The 18,417-nt window shown below is 34.2% G+C and overlaps 2 protein-coding genes across 4 annotated transcripts in view; one reads left to right on the top strand and one right to left on the bottom strand.

The window, feature by feature from the left end:
- Nucleotides 1-4,435: 4,435 nt before the first annotated feature.
- Nucleotides 4,436-18,417, bottom strand: part of LOC106165690 (importin-11) — a 17,728-nt gene continuing 3,746 nt past the window's right edge. For all 3 annotated transcript variants that reach the window (XM_013543989.2, XM_013543990.2, XM_087002575.1), the window contains exons 11-27: nucleotides 18,138-18,290; nucleotides 12,906-12,946; nucleotides 12,164-12,305; nucleotides 11,663-11,768; nucleotides 11,262-11,425; nucleotides 10,862-10,902; nucleotides 10,532-10,597; nucleotides 10,067-10,231; nucleotides 9,456-9,648; nucleotides 8,669-8,748; nucleotides 8,092-8,172; nucleotides 7,510-7,605; nucleotides 7,154-7,267; nucleotides 6,791-6,912; nucleotides 6,413-6,505; nucleotides 5,851-5,932; nucleotides 4,436-5,313 (exon numbers count right to left, since the gene is read on the bottom strand). In XM_013543989.2, the coding sequence (XP_013399443.2) occupies nucleotides 5,155-5,313; nucleotides 5,851-5,932; nucleotides 6,413-6,505; nucleotides 6,791-6,912; nucleotides 7,154-7,267; nucleotides 7,510-7,605; nucleotides 8,092-8,172; nucleotides 8,669-8,748; nucleotides 9,456-9,648; nucleotides 10,067-10,231; nucleotides 10,532-10,597; nucleotides 10,862-10,902; nucleotides 11,262-11,425; nucleotides 11,663-11,768; nucleotides 12,164-12,305; nucleotides 12,906-12,946; nucleotides 18,138-18,290 (1,898 nt within the window). In that variant the 3' untranslated portion in view covers nucleotides 4,436-5,154. The remainder of the gene's footprint in view (nucleotides 5,314-5,850; nucleotides 5,933-6,412; nucleotides 6,506-6,790; nucleotides 6,913-7,153; nucleotides 7,268-7,509; nucleotides 7,606-8,091; nucleotides 8,173-8,668; nucleotides 8,749-9,455; nucleotides 9,649-10,066; nucleotides 10,232-10,531; nucleotides 10,598-10,861; nucleotides 10,903-11,261; nucleotides 11,426-11,662; nucleotides 11,769-12,163; nucleotides 12,306-12,905; nucleotides 12,947-18,137; nucleotides 18,291-18,417) is intronic.
- On the top strand, nucleotides 13,997-18,144 carry LOC106165693 (uncharacterized). Its single transcript, XM_013543993.2, has 3 exons — nucleotides 13,997-14,183; nucleotides 15,123-15,338; nucleotides 16,275-18,144. The coding sequence occupies exons 2-3, from the start codon at nucleotides 15,143-15,145 to the stop codon at nucleotides 17,942-17,944; spliced, it is 1,866 nt and encodes a 621-aa protein (XP_013399447.2). The 5' UTR covers nucleotides 13,997-14,183; nucleotides 15,123-15,142; the 3' UTR covers nucleotides 17,945-18,144.

Raw genomic sequence — 18,417 nt, 5'->3', positions numbered from 1 at the left:
AATATCAGGCGAGAAACATCAGCGACTGCACCTGAGACAACAAAACAAAGGAAAGCAATGATTGAAATATTGAAGCAAATAACGTAATTTATAATCCTCCTGTCTGGGCACGAGTTTGTGTAAATATGTTGGTGTGTCGGCCGCTCACAGGCACGTGTGTACGAGATATCGACAAGTTTCTAAATATTGGGTGTGCATTTTACGTAAGATCCTCAAAACCGCGCATATTGAAAATTAGGAAAATACGTGGAAGACTGAACCACGTCCGAGCTTAGGAAGAAGTTATCCACAAGTTTGCTTGAGACATCAAAGAAGCGCAGGACATAAACAGGATTTGATAACATAAAGACCACAGAGTGCAATGAAAATAGATTGTGGGTTTCACAACAGATGACATCGTCTAATGAAGTATTTGTCCGTGTGTTGATGTTGAGAAAATTGCTCATTACGTGCGGTAACGTGACTCTCAAAGCCATCCAGCGGGAAAACCCTTTACCCGTTTACTGATTAAAAGGATGATCGCACGCGAGGCACGCGCGCGCACGCGATCGCCATAATTTCACAAGTAGACGCAAGTGTGTCAATCTTGCCTAGTTGATGATCAGTGCTTAATCTTTCTAATTAATCTGGTCCCCACACACGGTTCAGTCCCCCTGCACAACGGGCCCAATGTGGAAAAATGAATGATTAACGGCGGGAAAGTCTTCCAACGCCGCAATAAAACTGATCATACATACAAAGCGCCCACGTGAGCGGCGTAGTACTAATTATCCGTAAACGTAGCCCCATCTATAATTGTAAATACAAGCGATATATCATAGTCATTCTGTCGACACAATGTCTGCAGCACAGGCGATATTTAATAACAATACACAAACGTTGGTTTTATTATTAGATATAAAAAGACTACTGAAAAGAGGAAAGAATATTTCATCAATATTCTATCCCACCTGCAAAGTGCCGCCAACTCATGGGAGGATAATGAGATCTAAAATGTTCTTATGGCCGAAATTACAAGAAAACTAAAAAGATACATACACCGATAATGCATTTGTAGTTCATGATTCTTTCTCATCCTTTTATAATCCCAATGTATTGTCTTTTCAGTACAAACTAACCTCCGTGGCTGGTCGTTTTAAGGAAAGAAAACACGCGTCTGAAGTATCCGAGAATGTTGTTTACGCAAGAAAAATATTTTTAGCATTTGCATCTATGTATGTATGTATATATGTAATTTATGCCTTGTATATGCAGTGTGATATCGTTGCACCAAGTAGTGCCCAAGCCAAAGGACACGAGAATGATTATACAATGATAAACATCGGAGACTAGATGTGTTCGGTCACTTACCGCGCGGCTGTTGCGACTTACATGTACGACAGTGGAAGCACTAGGGTGCAAACATTGCCAACGCTTGAAAGCTTCTTTACAGGTTCAAGCAGGGGTGGGAGCAAATGCGTTTTAGTGCGCGTTCTTTACGATTGCGTGCACACAGCACAAACACGTATACTGTCACTAACATTTTAAATCAAAATTTTACCAATATAACCAAAACAAAATGTCACTGTGACATTAACGTTTGTATATAGACAAATCTGTGGAACTTGATTGTCATGATAAAAGGGACGAGGTTACAGTGGAATAAGAGGTGTAAAGTTGCATGATGCCACCCACCCTATATAACATGTTCTTCCCTTCAGCGTTTCTAAAATAACGCGAAAGATTTGTTTGAGCGCACCTGCCTCCCTCCCCCCTCCCCTTCTCTCTCAAACCCGACTCCACATCCTTTTTATGGCTTGATTAATTACATAAATACGTGTAATAGATTAAGGAAATCATCCCATTTTTTTTACAAACTTAATTGTTACTTCGTGTAGGCGGCTTAAGCCGTTGGGTTTATAATGAATGAAATACCAGCTTGTACATAGACGTGCACGCGCGTGTGTGTATGCATATGAAATGTAGTTATGGTATATAGAATAATCACCTCGAAAGACTTACTGTCACAAAATGACACTTAAAATGGTTTTGTTATTATTTAAACAACTGTTTAAGGTTTGAAGAAAATGCCTCTTTTGTCAGACTTGTATGATCTGAGGCATTGGATTCACCTTAAGATATAGAATATAAGAAATAATAATAATAATAATAATTTATTAATCTTTAAATCAATTTTCAAAGGCACTTTTATCTGGTAAGTTTCGACCTATTTTATCCTTCATGAACGTGAACGTGTACCCATTTATCATTAACTGTGTTTTTTGTTTTCTTGTCAATTTTTTTTTTTGCAATGTAGTGACCCTATCAAATAATGAAATTCAAAAAAATCTATTGTTTGCTTTTGATAGTGATATTCAGAACATGACAATATCTTCTCGACACTATGATCGAGCCGTACGTGGCGACTTCAATGAAATGCTGCCGAGGCAGAGAATTTTTCTCATTTAAAAGACGATTTTTGATTCCAAAAAGGAAATTACACTCAGTAGGTATAATATACAGTGGAAATTGGAATTTCGGCCAATTCTCTTTATCTGAACGAAAAACTTGATCACTTCCGATTCTTCATTCAGTCGCAGGAACCTCTGGGAACTCGGTTTCATTATCCCCGCTTTTCCAGGCATGAAAATGTAATTTTTCAACAACCAACTGCCTTTCTTTAATTTCTGAGTGAATTTTTCAGCCGTGAGATGAAAGATATTATTTACTTCAATCACAAGAAAGAAATCAAACAGCGTTAAGCGGCGCGGAGAAATTGGATTAGGAAAAAAGATCAGTTTGCCAAGTTGCAATAATGAGTAAAACTTAACAATGACTGTAAGACAATAGGCAGGGAATATAATTGATTCAATCAATTTTTCTTTGCGTGTGATATCATCCGACTTTTTCAAACGTAACGTTAGTTCCTCCTAAACGACACAGAGAAGACTGATTTTTCCCACCTAAACCTATTAATAATACATAAAGATAGACCGCGGTTAATTATTGATAAGCACCCAGTAAGTCTTTTAGAAAAGGATATCGGATAACTACAGGAAGAAAACTCACAAAAATATTTTTGGAATTATTTATGTTTTTTACGTTACACTAATTGTAAAAAAAGGTTAAATGCAATTAATGTTTAATATAAATCCCTTGTAGTTGAAAACATCGACTAAAGTTGCATTCACTTCATCAATCTTTAAACCATACCAAAAAGAAAACCGTGATTAAGAAACAGAATTCGGTAGCTGATTTATTAATCTTTTAATTAAGCATTACAGGAAATAACAATGTTTTAACGTCATTTCTCTGACGTTTTTTTTTTTTTTTTGTTAAATTTCTTTTCAATAGGATAATAACTCATGACCAATACATAACTTGTCATTACATATCACAGTTATTATACCTTAACTCGTGGTGAAAAATTTCCCCGAATAATGAACTTCCTGTTGAACACAATCATTTTCAAAAATAAACAGAAAATCCTTCCTGCTGATAATCATTATATTTCACAACAGGAAACCTCAAGAATGTAGATATCTAAAAGTTTGCAATATCTTAAATTTAAAACAAGTTGTCCTTTGCGTTGGACAAAATGATAAATGAAGGTTAAAAAAATCTCAAAGATTGGAGCCATCATGTTGAGGGTCCAAGTAATAAAAAGTTACTGAAAGCAACATCTCGCTCCTTTCTCTCTTTTTCTTCAAACTCATGAGTATGTATATATATATATTTGTGTGGTTACATTATTAAAAGAACACAGGAGATGTTGTCCATAAAATTTGCTTTTACAATATCTTAAATAGGACATGATGGGAAACAGAGAGATTAACCTTTCCTTCCACAGCGAGTATCACTAAAAACACCGACTCGAGAACAAAAGACATGCCAGCAAAGTCATTCCTTGTGTATGTGCTACAAATGTTGTTCTCAACTACAAATGATATGCTACTTGCACTATTGGGCAACTGAAGGTCTGCTCCAATAAAGTTAACAATCTTTCAAAATTCTTTTTTGTGAAAGAAAAATGAGGTAAGACAAATATGGAAAGAGGTGGCTTTTATGGAGAAAATGTGCCTCAAATATTTTTACTTTAAGCTCAAACTTTATAAAACAAAAATCAGCATCAATTATCTCATTCTTGCGTTTTAGAAATACCATTCAAAGAACTTCAATACAAAATTACAATTTTTCCTGGCATCAATGACAATTTTTCTGGAACTTACAAACTGTCTCTCTATCAAGTTCCAATCTAAAAATGATGTAAATCCATATCTTTAAAATCACATTCCTTTTTTATTGGATTGAATTGTTGCATGCACTCTAAACTTTCACTTCATGTGTAATGCAACTTTTGAGCAGGGGTAAATACCTGTAGCATAAAAAAAGCACATAGGCATATCTCTGGCAATTAAGAACAGACTATATAAACAGAAAAGAAGGTAATTAAAAAAAAAACTTCATCCTGTCTGACAACTAATTCTGTTCATTTAAAATAAGCAAAGAAATATTTATTAATACTGTTAATCTAACCTTACCACTCTAATATTTAGCAAGCAAAAATAAATCAGCAGATGGTGACAGGCATGCAACACCAGTATCTGAATCAAGACTGAAATAGTAGAAATACTAATGTGATAGCAAGAAGAATAAATTAACATTAAACTTAGGCTGCAATACAAGTCAGTGTCTCTTAAGAATCACATAACTTTTTAAAATTAAAAATCTGATTATGATAATTTTCAAATCTGAACCCTACAGTTGGGAAAGCCAATTTTCCAGATACCCTGATCAGATATATTTTCAAAGCTGAGCAGCTTTTCAGTCCCAATGGTGTCTCCAGAATGGCAGAAGCAAAACAGAAAACTTCGATTTTAATTTGGTGAAGGGTTAGGGTTCAGTGGAAGCATGGAGAAATGCAGGGATCTCCTGTTAACACACTCTATACTGTGACTGCGAATCACAGACATTCTCCAACTCTTAGCATTGATATGGAGCTCAACTGAATTCTTCACATCTCTTTTTATTAGTAACAGTCAACTTCAGTAACGACAAACATTGATATTTGATAAAAGACACAAAGTATCACAATGTCAAGGCATTTTTCTTTGGCCGCGGAGGGAGAGGGCATCTCTCCTGCTTTAAAAACATATATGCGATCCATAAAACACATCATTTGATGAACCTTTGCAGTTGTTCATAGACTTCTTTATCTACTAAGTCTATAAGTTGTTGAAAGCCACTCTGCCCATGTTGCCTCTGCACTTGATGCAGCTGTGATTGCAGATAATCTATCAAGGAAATTCTTCGCACTGGATCTTGGAAAGACAACTGGAAATATTTAAACAAAGAAATGATCAAAATGTTTAAACAAAGAATTGGTATTTGATCAATCTAATTACCATCAACTTAAAGGGAAATCATTGCTCACAGCCGAGTGGTTGGTAAACGCCATTATTACAAGTTGGAAATGTGAACAAACAGAATATTATCAACTCATACTCTATGCTGATAGCTGAATGATTAATTTTCTTATTTGGATAGAATGTTATTTTCTTTTCAGTCAAACATGAAGCTGATTAAGTCCAAACAAATGTTATTTCAATCAATGAAAAAAACACTGCAGTAACCGGGACTTGGATATCTTGAATATTAAAATAACTGAAAAAAAAAGAGAAAGGATATTTAAAAGATATTTTAATTGTTAAATTCCATGCCATCAAGACTATTCCTCATCATCAGACGATTTCTGGTTCTCAACACATTGAGATTTCTGGTTCTCAACACATTTTTCAAACCCTGCTCAACTACCACAATCTGCTGTCCTTGAACATATTTACTGCCATCACTACTATGATGCTCTTTTACCTCACGTTTTCTTCTATCATGCTCTGTTTCCAACTCGCATTCTCCTTGGTCTGTGGCAGGTTTCTCCATAATCACCAAGCCACTGAAATGAGGAAAATATCAATTGCCACCGATAAATAAAAATAATGAAACTTGGCTTTAATTGTGTACTGTTAGTAATGAAAAAGCAGAAATTTAATGAAAAAGGTTATAAGATAGCAAAACTTTTCAATAAAGAATTTTTTCATTCTCAATGAACTTTCAACAGCTTATTCACCAAAAGCCTTGAGGCTGAAAATTTTTTGGGGATGATAATCAATCCAAGACACACAATTGAAAACATTTCCATAGTAATAGGAATACCTCTTTTTTTTAAAACTTGGATGGAGATTTGTTTTGAATTGCACAGAAGTTTTGTTTTTCGGTAGCTTTGTGAATACAACCCCAGTAACAGACAGTATCTACATTTCTAATTCTATCTCCAATATCTAAATTTACCATAATTACAATACAAGTAAAGATGGGTCAACCCCAGTTAAGTGAAATGCGACCTGCCAAATGATTTTCAGTAACTTGGGCTTACTCTACTTCTGCTCCTTCTTCATTTTCACTGCAGACGTCATGCAGTATTTCCACACACAAATTGATGACGCCACCAAATCTTTCATGCACACAACTGAAATGGACAGGAAATAAATGGTTGAAATGTTTCATGATTGATATTTTGAACGGGCAATTGTTAAGTAAATAAATTTTCTCACTTTAAGATAAATGTTTTGTGTGATGTGAATATTGTAGGTCTGGAAAAATGGAGACCACAGAGAAAATTGATACTTAAAAATTTAGGTTAAACACTACTTTTGTATTATGAAATGTTAGGCAGCCACTATGAAAATGAATCATTTAATAACATAAATATGACTAAATTCAGAGCAACACATAATTTTCAAGTGTTACTTGCCTTATATTAGAAGGGATCAGTGATGCCACAGCCATGGCCGACAATTTCCTTCTGTCTGGATCAGCCATGTTGTCAATTCTGTCAAACCAGATGTCCAAAAGTTCCCCAAGAACTTCTTCTTTCTACAAGTGAAGTAAAGTCAGCTGCTGCAGTCATATCAATATGTTAAGGAAAGTCTTGATGCACAGTAGGCACCCTCCTTAGAGACTAAAAATGTTCAATTCTAGCATCCCATTTTTAGATTACCATTTTTGTATTAATTGCCTCAGGGATGTTGCAAAACCCCTTTTTTTTTTTTTTTGCAAAAGCTATATCAAAGGAAATGCAATAATTCCTTTAAAACCTCCACCCATATATACTTACAGTTTGGTTTCTTGACTTTGAAAAGTGTTCAAGGAAATTCCAAAAGAAATTCTGATTTTGTAACAGCATTCTGGCTACTATGGACAGGTACACAGACATTATCATGGAAATTTCCTACAGAAAGAAATCAATATTCAACAAAATATTCAAAGAAATATTTGATATATAGTACAAAATTTTTCAAAGACATTTTATACTTTGAATGCAAAAACTGCATCTTTTGGAATTTTTTATTACATGGTCAAGCAGGGTCAACTCACTTGGAGTTTCAGAGACCAACTTGTTCTAGTTTCCATTTAGGAATTTAAAAATTATAGTAATGATCATGCTGGATTTAATAAAATTATATACTCTACCTCTTTGTTCAAAATATTTTTCAAAATCTTTGGCAGCATCTGTGAAAATATCTGTGGACCCTCAGAGGGGAAGGTTTTAAAAATCAGTTCTATCAACTGAAAAGAAGTAGAAAATACTTAAGATTATATTAAAGTAAACAATAACCATAGAATGTTGTTTTCAGGTAAATGTAAAAAAATCCATTTAAATGCATATTTAATTGAGATGTGCATTAAAAGGAATATAAATTAGAAGAGACACTGGTCTATCATGTAATATGTAATATCATATTTGACCCTAAAAAAATACAGAACTACAGTAATGACTTTATCTTTCAATGGGGTAATTTGTGAATTTTTGAGATAGTGTATTTTTTAAATCATAAATTCTTAAAATTAGAACAGTCCTATTGAGTGGTGTTAACAAAACTGCGAAGCAGGCTTCCCTATATGGTTCTTTTCTGTTCGGTAAAAGCACCACAAATGTGACACAGAAACATTATTTCAAATTATTCCAAAATTATGCATTTAAAAGATTGATCATTTTCCCTGACTGAAAAAGTTGAATCATAACCGTATAAATCAACATGGCCAAAAACTTACCCTCATAACTATGACCACACCATCTTCTTTCAGATCTGTCAACAAGCTGCTTAGAGAAGAAACCAGACTACCAGCATACATCTAAAACATGTTCAACAATCACATCACAATTTCTTACATTATTGAGTGAGTATTGTTCTTTAATCAAAGACATGTAAGGGCAAATTTTGTGGAAAGAGAGAGGCAGGGTTTTGCACTCTGAGATAATGGGAGAAATTATATGCTTGGAAATTGGAATCCATAGGTTGGGGTCTCAGCCAAGACATAATATTTAACTGACATATTTAAGTATATTCTTGGCACAAAGAAAAGGACAGGTTGCCTCAACATCCCCTGCTTCATGTGCTTAGAAATGGCATGGTTGAAAAAAGTGTGTGAAAATCTTTTTACAGAGAATGTATCATGACTTAAACTAACCGATGCACTTGTAAAAATCCAATTCTGCTTTGGTCACAGTTTATTATTTTTGGATAGATTTAATATATTTTTACAGCAATCATTTTGCAAATATGAAACATTTAATCAAATCATTTACTTTAACATTATGATTAGTGATACTACAATTCTCTTCCCTCACCTCCATGTATTCTGTTGCTCCCAACATCAAGTACGCTTCAATGATTTTTAAACAAGTTCGAAGATTTTCTGTACCCATTTCTGATGAGAAAAAAGAATAATAATACCAAATAAATAAAATGGACTATATAATGCTCAATAATATTCATTTACATTTCATATAATCAATGATTATAAGGACAACATTATCTGGACAGATATTAAAACAAGCATAAATCAATAAATAGTAAATCAATGCTGCTCATTAACAGATGATAACATTTTGAGATAAAAGCCATTCACTCATGAAATTGATGTTGTCATTGGTGGCATTCAAGACATATTTTCCATCCTATATTCTTGTGTTCATATCAATTAATTTACAATGTTTTTGCCTCTTATCTCAAATATTTCACATTTTTTACAAGCAATTCTCGTTGTTCAAGCCATTAGATATATTATATATCTATATATCCTCCCAGTGATACTTAAATACTGATACTGGGAGTATATACTAAATAAGACAAACACATCAGGTATTTCAATATGGCAGCATTTGAATACTGGTGTTTTTTTGTTTTTTTTTTTTTGTAAAAAAAAAAAACTTTCATGAAAACATCAGTAACATCCACATGATGAATTTGTCTTAGTCTGTCTATGAATCCTCTATCTATCTATCAATCTATCTATCTACCTACCAGTATCTATCCATCCATCCTTCGAATGATAGATATAGATATATAGATATAGAAATATAGATCTGCCTCCCTTTTTTTACCAACATCTAAATCAACTCAAAACAATCTTACCCAGCAGTGCACTCATGTTACTGTGTATCTGCAACAGCTCCTGTGTAATTGCTGGGGAGTTGTGAAGAGTTTCCAGCCATAGCTCCAATCCATCCTCCAGCAGGTAGACATGGGGCTCCTGGTGTACATCAGTACTGAGCTGGATCACAGGCAACAGGAAACTATACATAGTCACACACAGCTTGCCAAGTCCCTGTGATTAGAGAAACCAGAAAACACATTCAACAATTACAGAAAAAAACTGGTATTTGGGTGGTAGAATGCAAACTTGAAATAAATAATGGTAATAATTTACTGAAGAACTACAAACAAAAGGCTGAAGGTTTACATTTTTAGTTTAAATACAGTAGAATAGAATACTGAAGGATAAATGAGGATCATTTTAAATTATTACACAGACCTTAAATACCTGAGCTTTGAAATGCAAATTCATTCAGTTCGCTAGACTAAAAGAGGACAGAGGAAGTCAGAACTCATAAGGATGCAATTATTTATAATGAAGGTCTGAAAGCTGGATCTGAAACCAGGGCAACTTTTCAAAATATGACTGACAGCAGATCTAATCCTTGTTTTTGGTAAATAAATTTTGGCAACCCTGCCTCTCAAATCACCTGTACTAAATGCACGAGTGTGGTGAGGATGGCACATCTGAGCATGTTGTGGTGTTCTGAGTCCTCCCACAGTAGAGGCAGGTACTGGACCAAGGCAGTGGCATGGGGTCTGATGTGGTAGCCAACTCTCTCCACCACAAAGGACAGGACATGGAGGACCTGCATCTGGAGACAAAAAAAAAAAGATATTTCAACATTAAGAAATGTGTTTTGTCGTTTAATAATTTTTATACTAGCTGTCTTATAGATAATGTGAGAAAAAGATCGCTTTTCTTACTGCAAAACTGTGATAATGTCAATTTTTTAAATACCTTTTTTTATTACAATAATTTTCATCTCAACAAAATTAATTGAATCTTACCCACATGGCCTATTTTACAAAATAAAATAAAAATTTCCCTGTGTCTTATTTATAATCCAAGTAAAAGTACTGTCAGTAATGTAGTCAGGAATGTTTGAGTTTACCTTAGTTTCACATTCTGACACTTCCTTCAACAACTGGAAAAGTAGCCCAAACAGAGGCTCCAGATACTGAAAAAGAGGCAATTCTTTTTATTTACTGAAGACAATGATAAAAACCACTGATTTTAACAGAAAACATTGTGTAAAAAGTGAGATTTTGAACAAAATTCCATAATTATAGTAAAACATGAAAAGCATTCTTCTTATCGAGAGCTAAAAAGAGGAATTCAATTAAAAGAAAATCATTCATGTTTTACATGAACTGTATACAGAGTTCTCCCTTATTTCGTTGTTTTGCATGCTTGATGTTTTAAAATATCTGACATTACTTACTGGCATAAACTGCTCTGTGTTGAAATCTATATCATCAACAGGTACATGAAAGTTAAGGAAATGTGGCAATTTCTTAAATTACTCAAACTTTATCATTTCAAGGTACTCGATCACACTAATAAGAAGCCAACTTACTTTCCACAAATATTTGAAGTATCACAAATGAAACTGTTAATGCTAGTAAACTTTGTAAATGAATTAATGCACCCTGAAAAAGAGGTTTAATTTTCTATATTCATGATTTAGATAAAAGTTTCTGTGAGGTGATTTGATATATGTTTTTAGAATTTTAACATCTAACTCAATTTTCAATGCGGAAATAGAAAATTTCATCCCTACAATTTAACAATCACAAATATCCAGAATCAGTAAACAGAACAATACAAGCTTCCAAGGATATCAGCTTTCAGTGTGCTGGCAGTCTCTAGTCTGACTACCAGGTCTTCTGCCTGCTTCAACAATGGCAACATGACTTCATATAAGGCAGGTCTCATGTTCAGTGAAAATTTCACTCCAACCCACTGGCCTATGAGCCAGATCACTCTTCTCCTAATTATTCTGAAACTAAAAATTTGAACAATGGTTCTTAAGATGTGATTGACCACGAAAAAGACAAAATCCATCTGGCTTCAGGGATTGGAACTAACAAGAATATCTAAGGAAAATAAACTAAACATACAAGTATATTATTTTAGAATAGTTAATTAACATCAAGAAACATTTGGTAGCTTGCATTTGAAGCAATGCACAAGACTAATTTTTTCTTTATTGAAAAAAAAATTCTTCCAATGAAGTACTTACTTTGAATGCGACTGCTGTAATTCACTAACAAGTTGTCCAGTGAACCAATTGTCAAAGTCAATTTCATCAAACAGGTCAAAGGAGGCCAAGCCAACTGCATTATACACTGGAATAAAAAAATAATTTTTACTGAAAATTCTTTTCTGAGAAATTACCAGTAAATAAATATTTGCCAACGTGATGCCTTAAAAAAGCCTAGGTAACAGCTTATAATTACTGAGCAATATTCAGGTATATATCCAATAATGTATTTTAATATTTAGTAATACCAATCTTTTGTAATTCACAAATTAATAATAACAATTACTAGTAATCAGAGGTGGGTCAAAACAAATTAGGATGACTAATAATACAGTTTTAAAGATCTGATTTGAATGTTTTCATTGAGCACTAACAATTGATCTACACAAATATGTCCGCATATGAAAATTCGTGTATGAATAAATGATAAACAATGCGTGTGTGTGTGTGTGCGTGTGCGTGCGTGTCTGGATTATTTACCAGCATCTTTTTTCAGCACAGCAGTTAAATCAGCAGGATCCAAGTTGTTTCCCTCCACTTGTTTCACCATCTCCAGTAACACAGGGGTCAGTACCTCCCTGAACTCCTTGAATAACGTCAGAAACAGCACCTCTGTGCAGGGCTGCAGTAAAAATAAAATAAAGTAAAATATAAATAAACAGTGTACTTTTTGATCACAAGAAACATGCACTGGAAGACAATCCAGAAAGAGATGCAACACTTGATCATTTCTAGTTTATCATCTTTGTAAATTACACTATAATACCAAGTCCATTATCCTTAAGTAGCCTTTCCAATGGTTGAGTTTAAATAGAAAGTGGAACGGTGCCATAAAGATATGGATACATTTGTACATGTTTTAGAATTCTCAGCTAGTCAAGATTCTAAATCATGTTTGTCTTTACATTTATATATTTAACTTTATTTATTGAGGGTAATAATAAAAATAATAATAATAATAATAATTTTACTCAGCTAATATGTACCTTTTATAGTATATGTAAAATATATATCAATAACTCAAAACATGGTAAAAATAAAATTAATCTTCCCCATGGCCCCAAGGGGTTTGTTGTAAATAAATAAGCAAAAATATAAATTACAAAAAATTTTATGTTAAAACTTTCAAAATAACTGTAAAAGATGTTAACAAATTAATAATGTTCAATAACAAAAGTAACAATCCTCATTTTCACATACTGAATGTGAAAACGTAACGTACCCTGATGCTGAACTTCCAAGAATCTCCTCCTTCATCACATACTACAAGAAAAAAAAAAACACATTATAATATGCAACGTCAAGAGATTTGAGAATCATACAATATCTTTTCATTTCATTTAAATTATTTAAAAAATTTTAAGTCATTTTCACCATGTGGTACAGTCCAGATTTAAATTTCTAACATTTTGCAAACTGAGGCCACTTCCAACACTGGTTTTATTAGCTTGTTAAATTATTTGAATAGTCAATTTTGGTTTGTTTCATTTTTTTAAAACGGGCAGTCCAAATATGGAAATTTAATTTCAAAATGTCATAATATTATCTACAATTTCTCCAAACGACTGTATTAAGACTGGTAATTTACAATTTTCAAAAGATTTTTCAATTCAGATAAATTTGCTGTCAAGGGAATTTTATTTCTGACATGTATTTTCCATATTCATTTATTTATTTATTTATTCATTTATTTATCTATTTATTTATTTATTACACACTATCCTTTTCCAATGGAATTATGTCAAAAATGTAAAAATCTAGCCAGACCAAATTATTTCTATATAACTTCTATCCTACACTGTTGAATAAAACCATTCATTTGTTAATTATCACATATCATAGAGTAAACAATATTATGTTTGTGCAGACATATTTAGAGCCTGGGCTATAAATTATTGCAGCCAGTAAATGGATAAAATACACATTAGCTTGAGCCAACAGCAAAGCAAAAAAAAAAAAAAAATGTATGGACAATAATTGTTACAGGGTTTACATTTTTGGAACAACTCACTTCACATGTGTCAGGCAGTTCTATTTCAATCTTTCAGTCAACCAAGCACGTCAACACTTATACAGCACCAGCCTTAGTAGAAATGACAGTAACAAATTAGCAACTTTTCAACAATGACCAACTCCCAAATACATCATTCATCTATTGAAACAACTTAACCTTTATTCCGTTACTTCCTTTGTTAACTGAGCCTATATGTATAAATAACTTTTTCAGCAGCTTTGACACTATACCACTACAGGCTGAATGAACAGAAACTGAATACATTAACATAGGACGTCCCTCACAGGGAATTGCTATCACTTATTCATAATGCTCCGCCAGCTCAAATGGGGTCACATGCCACTCCGCGTTACCAGAGCAGAACTGTTACACTACGCAACTTGTGAACTTGTCCTCCATGATAGGAACGGAGTCTACAGATAAAATGCAAACTTTTCAAAGATGAAAGTCTGACAATATCTGCTGCTGATTCATACATCTGAAGTGGTAAGTACAATTTATTATTGAAGTGGATTTCATGTTGCAGAAGACAGAAGTTTTGCTGGTAAGATCCAAGCATTTTCTAAGCTGGACAAAGCTGTATTTTGGTCTGGTATCACAGTTGTATTAAAATATGCTTTAGGACAGGCTTAATATGAGATTCATCACCCAAATGTGCACCCAGTCTAAAGGAATTACTTGATATACTTTGAACTTTACTGAAATAATATAAGAGTCCCCATATTCTGTTGAACTCAAGCCAAGTGGGTGATAATTAACAAACTGAAAGCCATATGACGTTCTATGAGTCTTTTTTCCCCCTTAAGCCATAACTAGCTGACACACGTGACATCATGCATTATAACACAAATGGACTTAACACCATAATGTCAGTGTGTCACCGGGGTTTTACTTTTCTACTGCAGCAACCAAGGCTTGATGAATGCCAGAGATATATTTTAAAACAAAAACAAGTGATGTTTATAGTTTTAGAAAAACTACAGCCAAAATGCTGTCTGGTTTGGGGCATAGGAGGCTTACAGAGTCCAAAACTAATGTTAACCAACCATAAGACTGGCTTATAACTAAATTCAATTCAAATCTAAAGTGTAGTCCAGGTGTTTTTTTCCCATGGTTACAAAATCCACAGTGACCCAAATATTTCAATCTCTGGTAGATTTAAATGCTACTATGTTAACAAATCAATAGATTCTAAAAAAAAAAATACAGCAGTTTGTAGCAGTTATTTCTCCTGTTATATTACAGTTATTAGTAATTCATATCAAAAAGCTGCAAAGAACAGTTTCAATTTATGTATAGTGCATTCACCAAGCACATATTCCATAAATGTTGTATTTTTTTTTCAAATTAAAATCACTTAAAAACAAACTTAAGTACTATGCTTTGCATACTTGTATCTATGCATATATTCTTTCTGTTTTATAGCCAAAGAAAAAAGAAACATCATGGCTACAGCAGTCCCTGAGTGTGCAGAGGACTTCTTTTACTGCCAGATATGCACAGAGCCATTTAGAAGACCCAAGGCCCTGCCTTGTCTGCACACTTTCTGTCAGGGTTGTCTGGAGTCTTATGCCAGGACTCAACATGCTCAAGAGACGGGCCACTTTCCATGTCCCGTCTGTAGAAAACCAGCAGTCATAGGTAATGTAAAATAATTTTTTGATATACACTGTGTACTAGTATTTATTTTTATCTTTATTTGTGTGTGTTTTATTTTTGATAAATGTTCAGGTTTAGCATATACATTTTAATGACTATCTTATTGCATTCAACTTGTTTGGCAAGAGGGAAAAATATTTCTTCTTACAAAAAATTTACAGTTCTGGAAAACCCTTAGGCTAAATGTTGAAAGGTGCTTTAATTTTGTAAATTCCATCCATAATTTATTCTACTCTCTGACCAAAGGGTGTGCTAGCAGTCAGCTACAAAATTATTGTATCGGCCATACTTAAATTGTGTGTACTATTTTAGAAGCCCCTGATATCAGAGAGTAAATTTATTCCGTGTTGTCACTTATGACTGTAAATAAAAAGCTTCATGCACCATCAAAGACATGGTTCATCATGCTATACCTATAATATTTGGTTTTCTTAATCTCTGATAAAATATTCCACTTTCCCAATTAAATACAGTGAGCAATGACACAATAAAGACACTGTGAAAATGTTTATTCTTTAATATATATTAATGGGAAATAATCTGAACTTCCTTGATGGCCTCTGACCTTGTTTATCCTCTCTCTGACTGCATATGTTACTGTCTACACACCAGCCACACAGATCTAATTACTTAAAGGCATCAATTTCTCTTTTCATTTTGAATTGACGTCACCATCATAACTCAGTGTCAAAAACGTCCTGAATCACTAGTAAGAAATGAGACTGTTATTTGTTTCTCAATCAAAGTATCCTATGTCAGAACCATGCCACCACAAATAGTTTTTCTTTTTTTCAACATTTCTGTGACTCTTATGCCTTTCCCCTATGAATATAAATTGATGCTTTGAATAATCTGATAAAAAAGTTACAAACTTTGTTCATTCATATACAGATAAGTGCAAGCTGTATTTTTTTTCAGGTGTAGCTGGAGTCCAAAGCCTGCCTGACAACTTCATAATGAATAAAGTAGCAGATATCCTTAGAAAGCTCTTCTTTACCACATGTGACATCTGTAAAGCAGCTAATAAGACCACCCTGGGAAAAGCAAAGTCTCGCTGTTTTCAGTGTGATAAAAAAATGTGTGAGGACTGTAGCAATACCCATATCCAAGTGCCTATCACTTCCAGCCACTCTCTAGAGCCTCTGTATGGAGTCAATGAAAATAAGTGTACAATTCATGAGAATGAGACCCTGAAATACTACTGCGTCAGCCATAGTGTTTGCATATGCGTGCCATGTACCATGATTGAGCACAGGTCTTGTGAGATTAATGAAATACAAACAATCAAAAATGCAGAAATATCAGTGATCCAAGACCTGTTAAACAAATGTGAAAAAAAGATTTCTGAGTTAGAGGTCATTGAGGAGAAATCTTCGCTCAATATCAGTAGTCTACGCCAACAGATCAACGATGTGGAGATGAAGATGGCGAACCTAAGACAAGACATGGAGGGTCTAGATAACCAACTGAAAGAGGAACAAGCCCAAAAATGCCAAGCCATGTTTGCCATTCAGCACCTTAGCCAACTCAAGTCTTACTCAACCTCCATCTTGTCTCAAGAAGATCCAGTAAAATTACTGGCAGTGGCCAAACAAGTGCAACAACAGCTCACAGACTGCCTTCAACACAGCACACTCTCTGATCAAACCACACCCAAGATGGGTGCCGTGAGCACACGTTCTATATCTTCCAATGACCTATACCTTTCAGCCACCAGGGACTCCACATGTATTACTGCTTTAAAATATGGAGACGCTCTGACTGAATTAATCAGAAGATTTACCACTTCAAAACTTGCCAACGAATCACAATTTCTAGGAGTAGCAATGACTTCATCAGGGGTGATTGCTCTGTCAGATGCTGCTAATGAAATTGTGAAGATGTTTGACCAGTATGGGAACATCTTGGGCACTCATGACATCAAGGCAGAGGTGCTGACATCTACTGAGAACAGCTTTATTTGCATCAATTATGACTGCAACGTTGGTAAAGAGAGTCAATTTGTTGTTCTCAATACACATGGCAGAGTGATGAAAGAGACAAATATTGCAATGACCTTCGAACCATCTGGCATAACATCGAGTCAAAACAGAGATATATTTGTTGCTTTTGACAACAACACAATGGTGCAGTACAATATGGAAGGGAAGGAACAACAGCAAATCATACTCAAAGTTTCTAGAACAGCAAGGAAAGGTTTTCAAAGCTGTGTGCCATCACTTCTGGTAGATGACAATCTTATCTATGCCTGTGACACCCAACAGAATTGTGTCAATGTATACAATATGGAAGGGTCATTGAATAGGTCCATTGGTAGCTATGGTAATGGTGTCAGTGAGCTCTCATTTCCAGAGAGCATGTGTTTCCATGGCAACAAGCTCCTGGTCTGTGACCATGACAACAACAGGATATCTATGTTCCACAAAGAAGGACAGTTTCTTGGGCAACTTTTACAAGAGGCTGATGGGATACAAAAGCCAAAGAATGTGTGTCTGTTCCCAGATGACAGGCTACTAGTAGTGCAAAGAAAAAGAGACGCAATTGAATTCCTTATTTTTCAAGTGAACTGGGACTCCTATCAAGACTAAATACCAAAAGGAATAAATATTCGCTGCCATTTAGGTAGTATAAGTGCCAAAATCAACTGGAAACTGGTGCTGGACATCAGTCCTGTAAATTATCATCATTTCATCATTGTATGAAGTCTAAGGTACCAATTCTCCTCATTTTATAAAAAGTCCACTCAATAAACCATCGTTTTCATTAAAGAGTCATACTCACCATATTCCTCTGGGTCATTATCCCATATTTGTAAGTCATCTGATGTCAGCAAGAAATAATGGGAAACCAGTCGCCTCAGCATCTCCGATAATGTGCCAGTGTTGAAGAATGCCATTTTGATTTTGTATGCTACTAAAGTGGAAGGTTTAGTGTCTGTAAGAAAAAAAAAAAGCTCAATATGCTACAAGTAAACTCATGCAGAACAGTTTGTGGTATTCTAGTCTTACATCAACCCGTTTTATATATCAAAATTTGGAAGATAATCTGCATATACTAAATA

Source organism: Lingula anatina, chromosome 1 (genome assembly GCF_051362555.1).
Source record: "Lingula anatina isolate TDL-2025a chromosome 1, LinAna3.0, whole genome shotgun sequence".
In the NCBI taxonomy this organism is placed as follows: Eukaryota; Metazoa; Brachiopoda; class Lingulata; order Lingulida; family Lingulidae; genus Lingula; species Lingula anatina.
The sequence above is the reverse complement of the archived record's forward strand: the minus strand, read 5'-3'. Positions and strand labels throughout refer to the sequence as shown.

Coding starts and splice junctions, on each gene's coding strand:
- LOC106165693 (XM_013543993.2), top strand. CDS start 15,143: ATGGCTACAGCAGTCCCTGAGTGTGCAGAGGACTTCTTTTACTGCCAG. Junction 15,339..16,274: donor TAGAAAACCAGCAGTCATAG/GTAATGTAAAAT, acceptor ATTTTTTTTCAG/GTGTAGCTGGAGTCCAAAGC.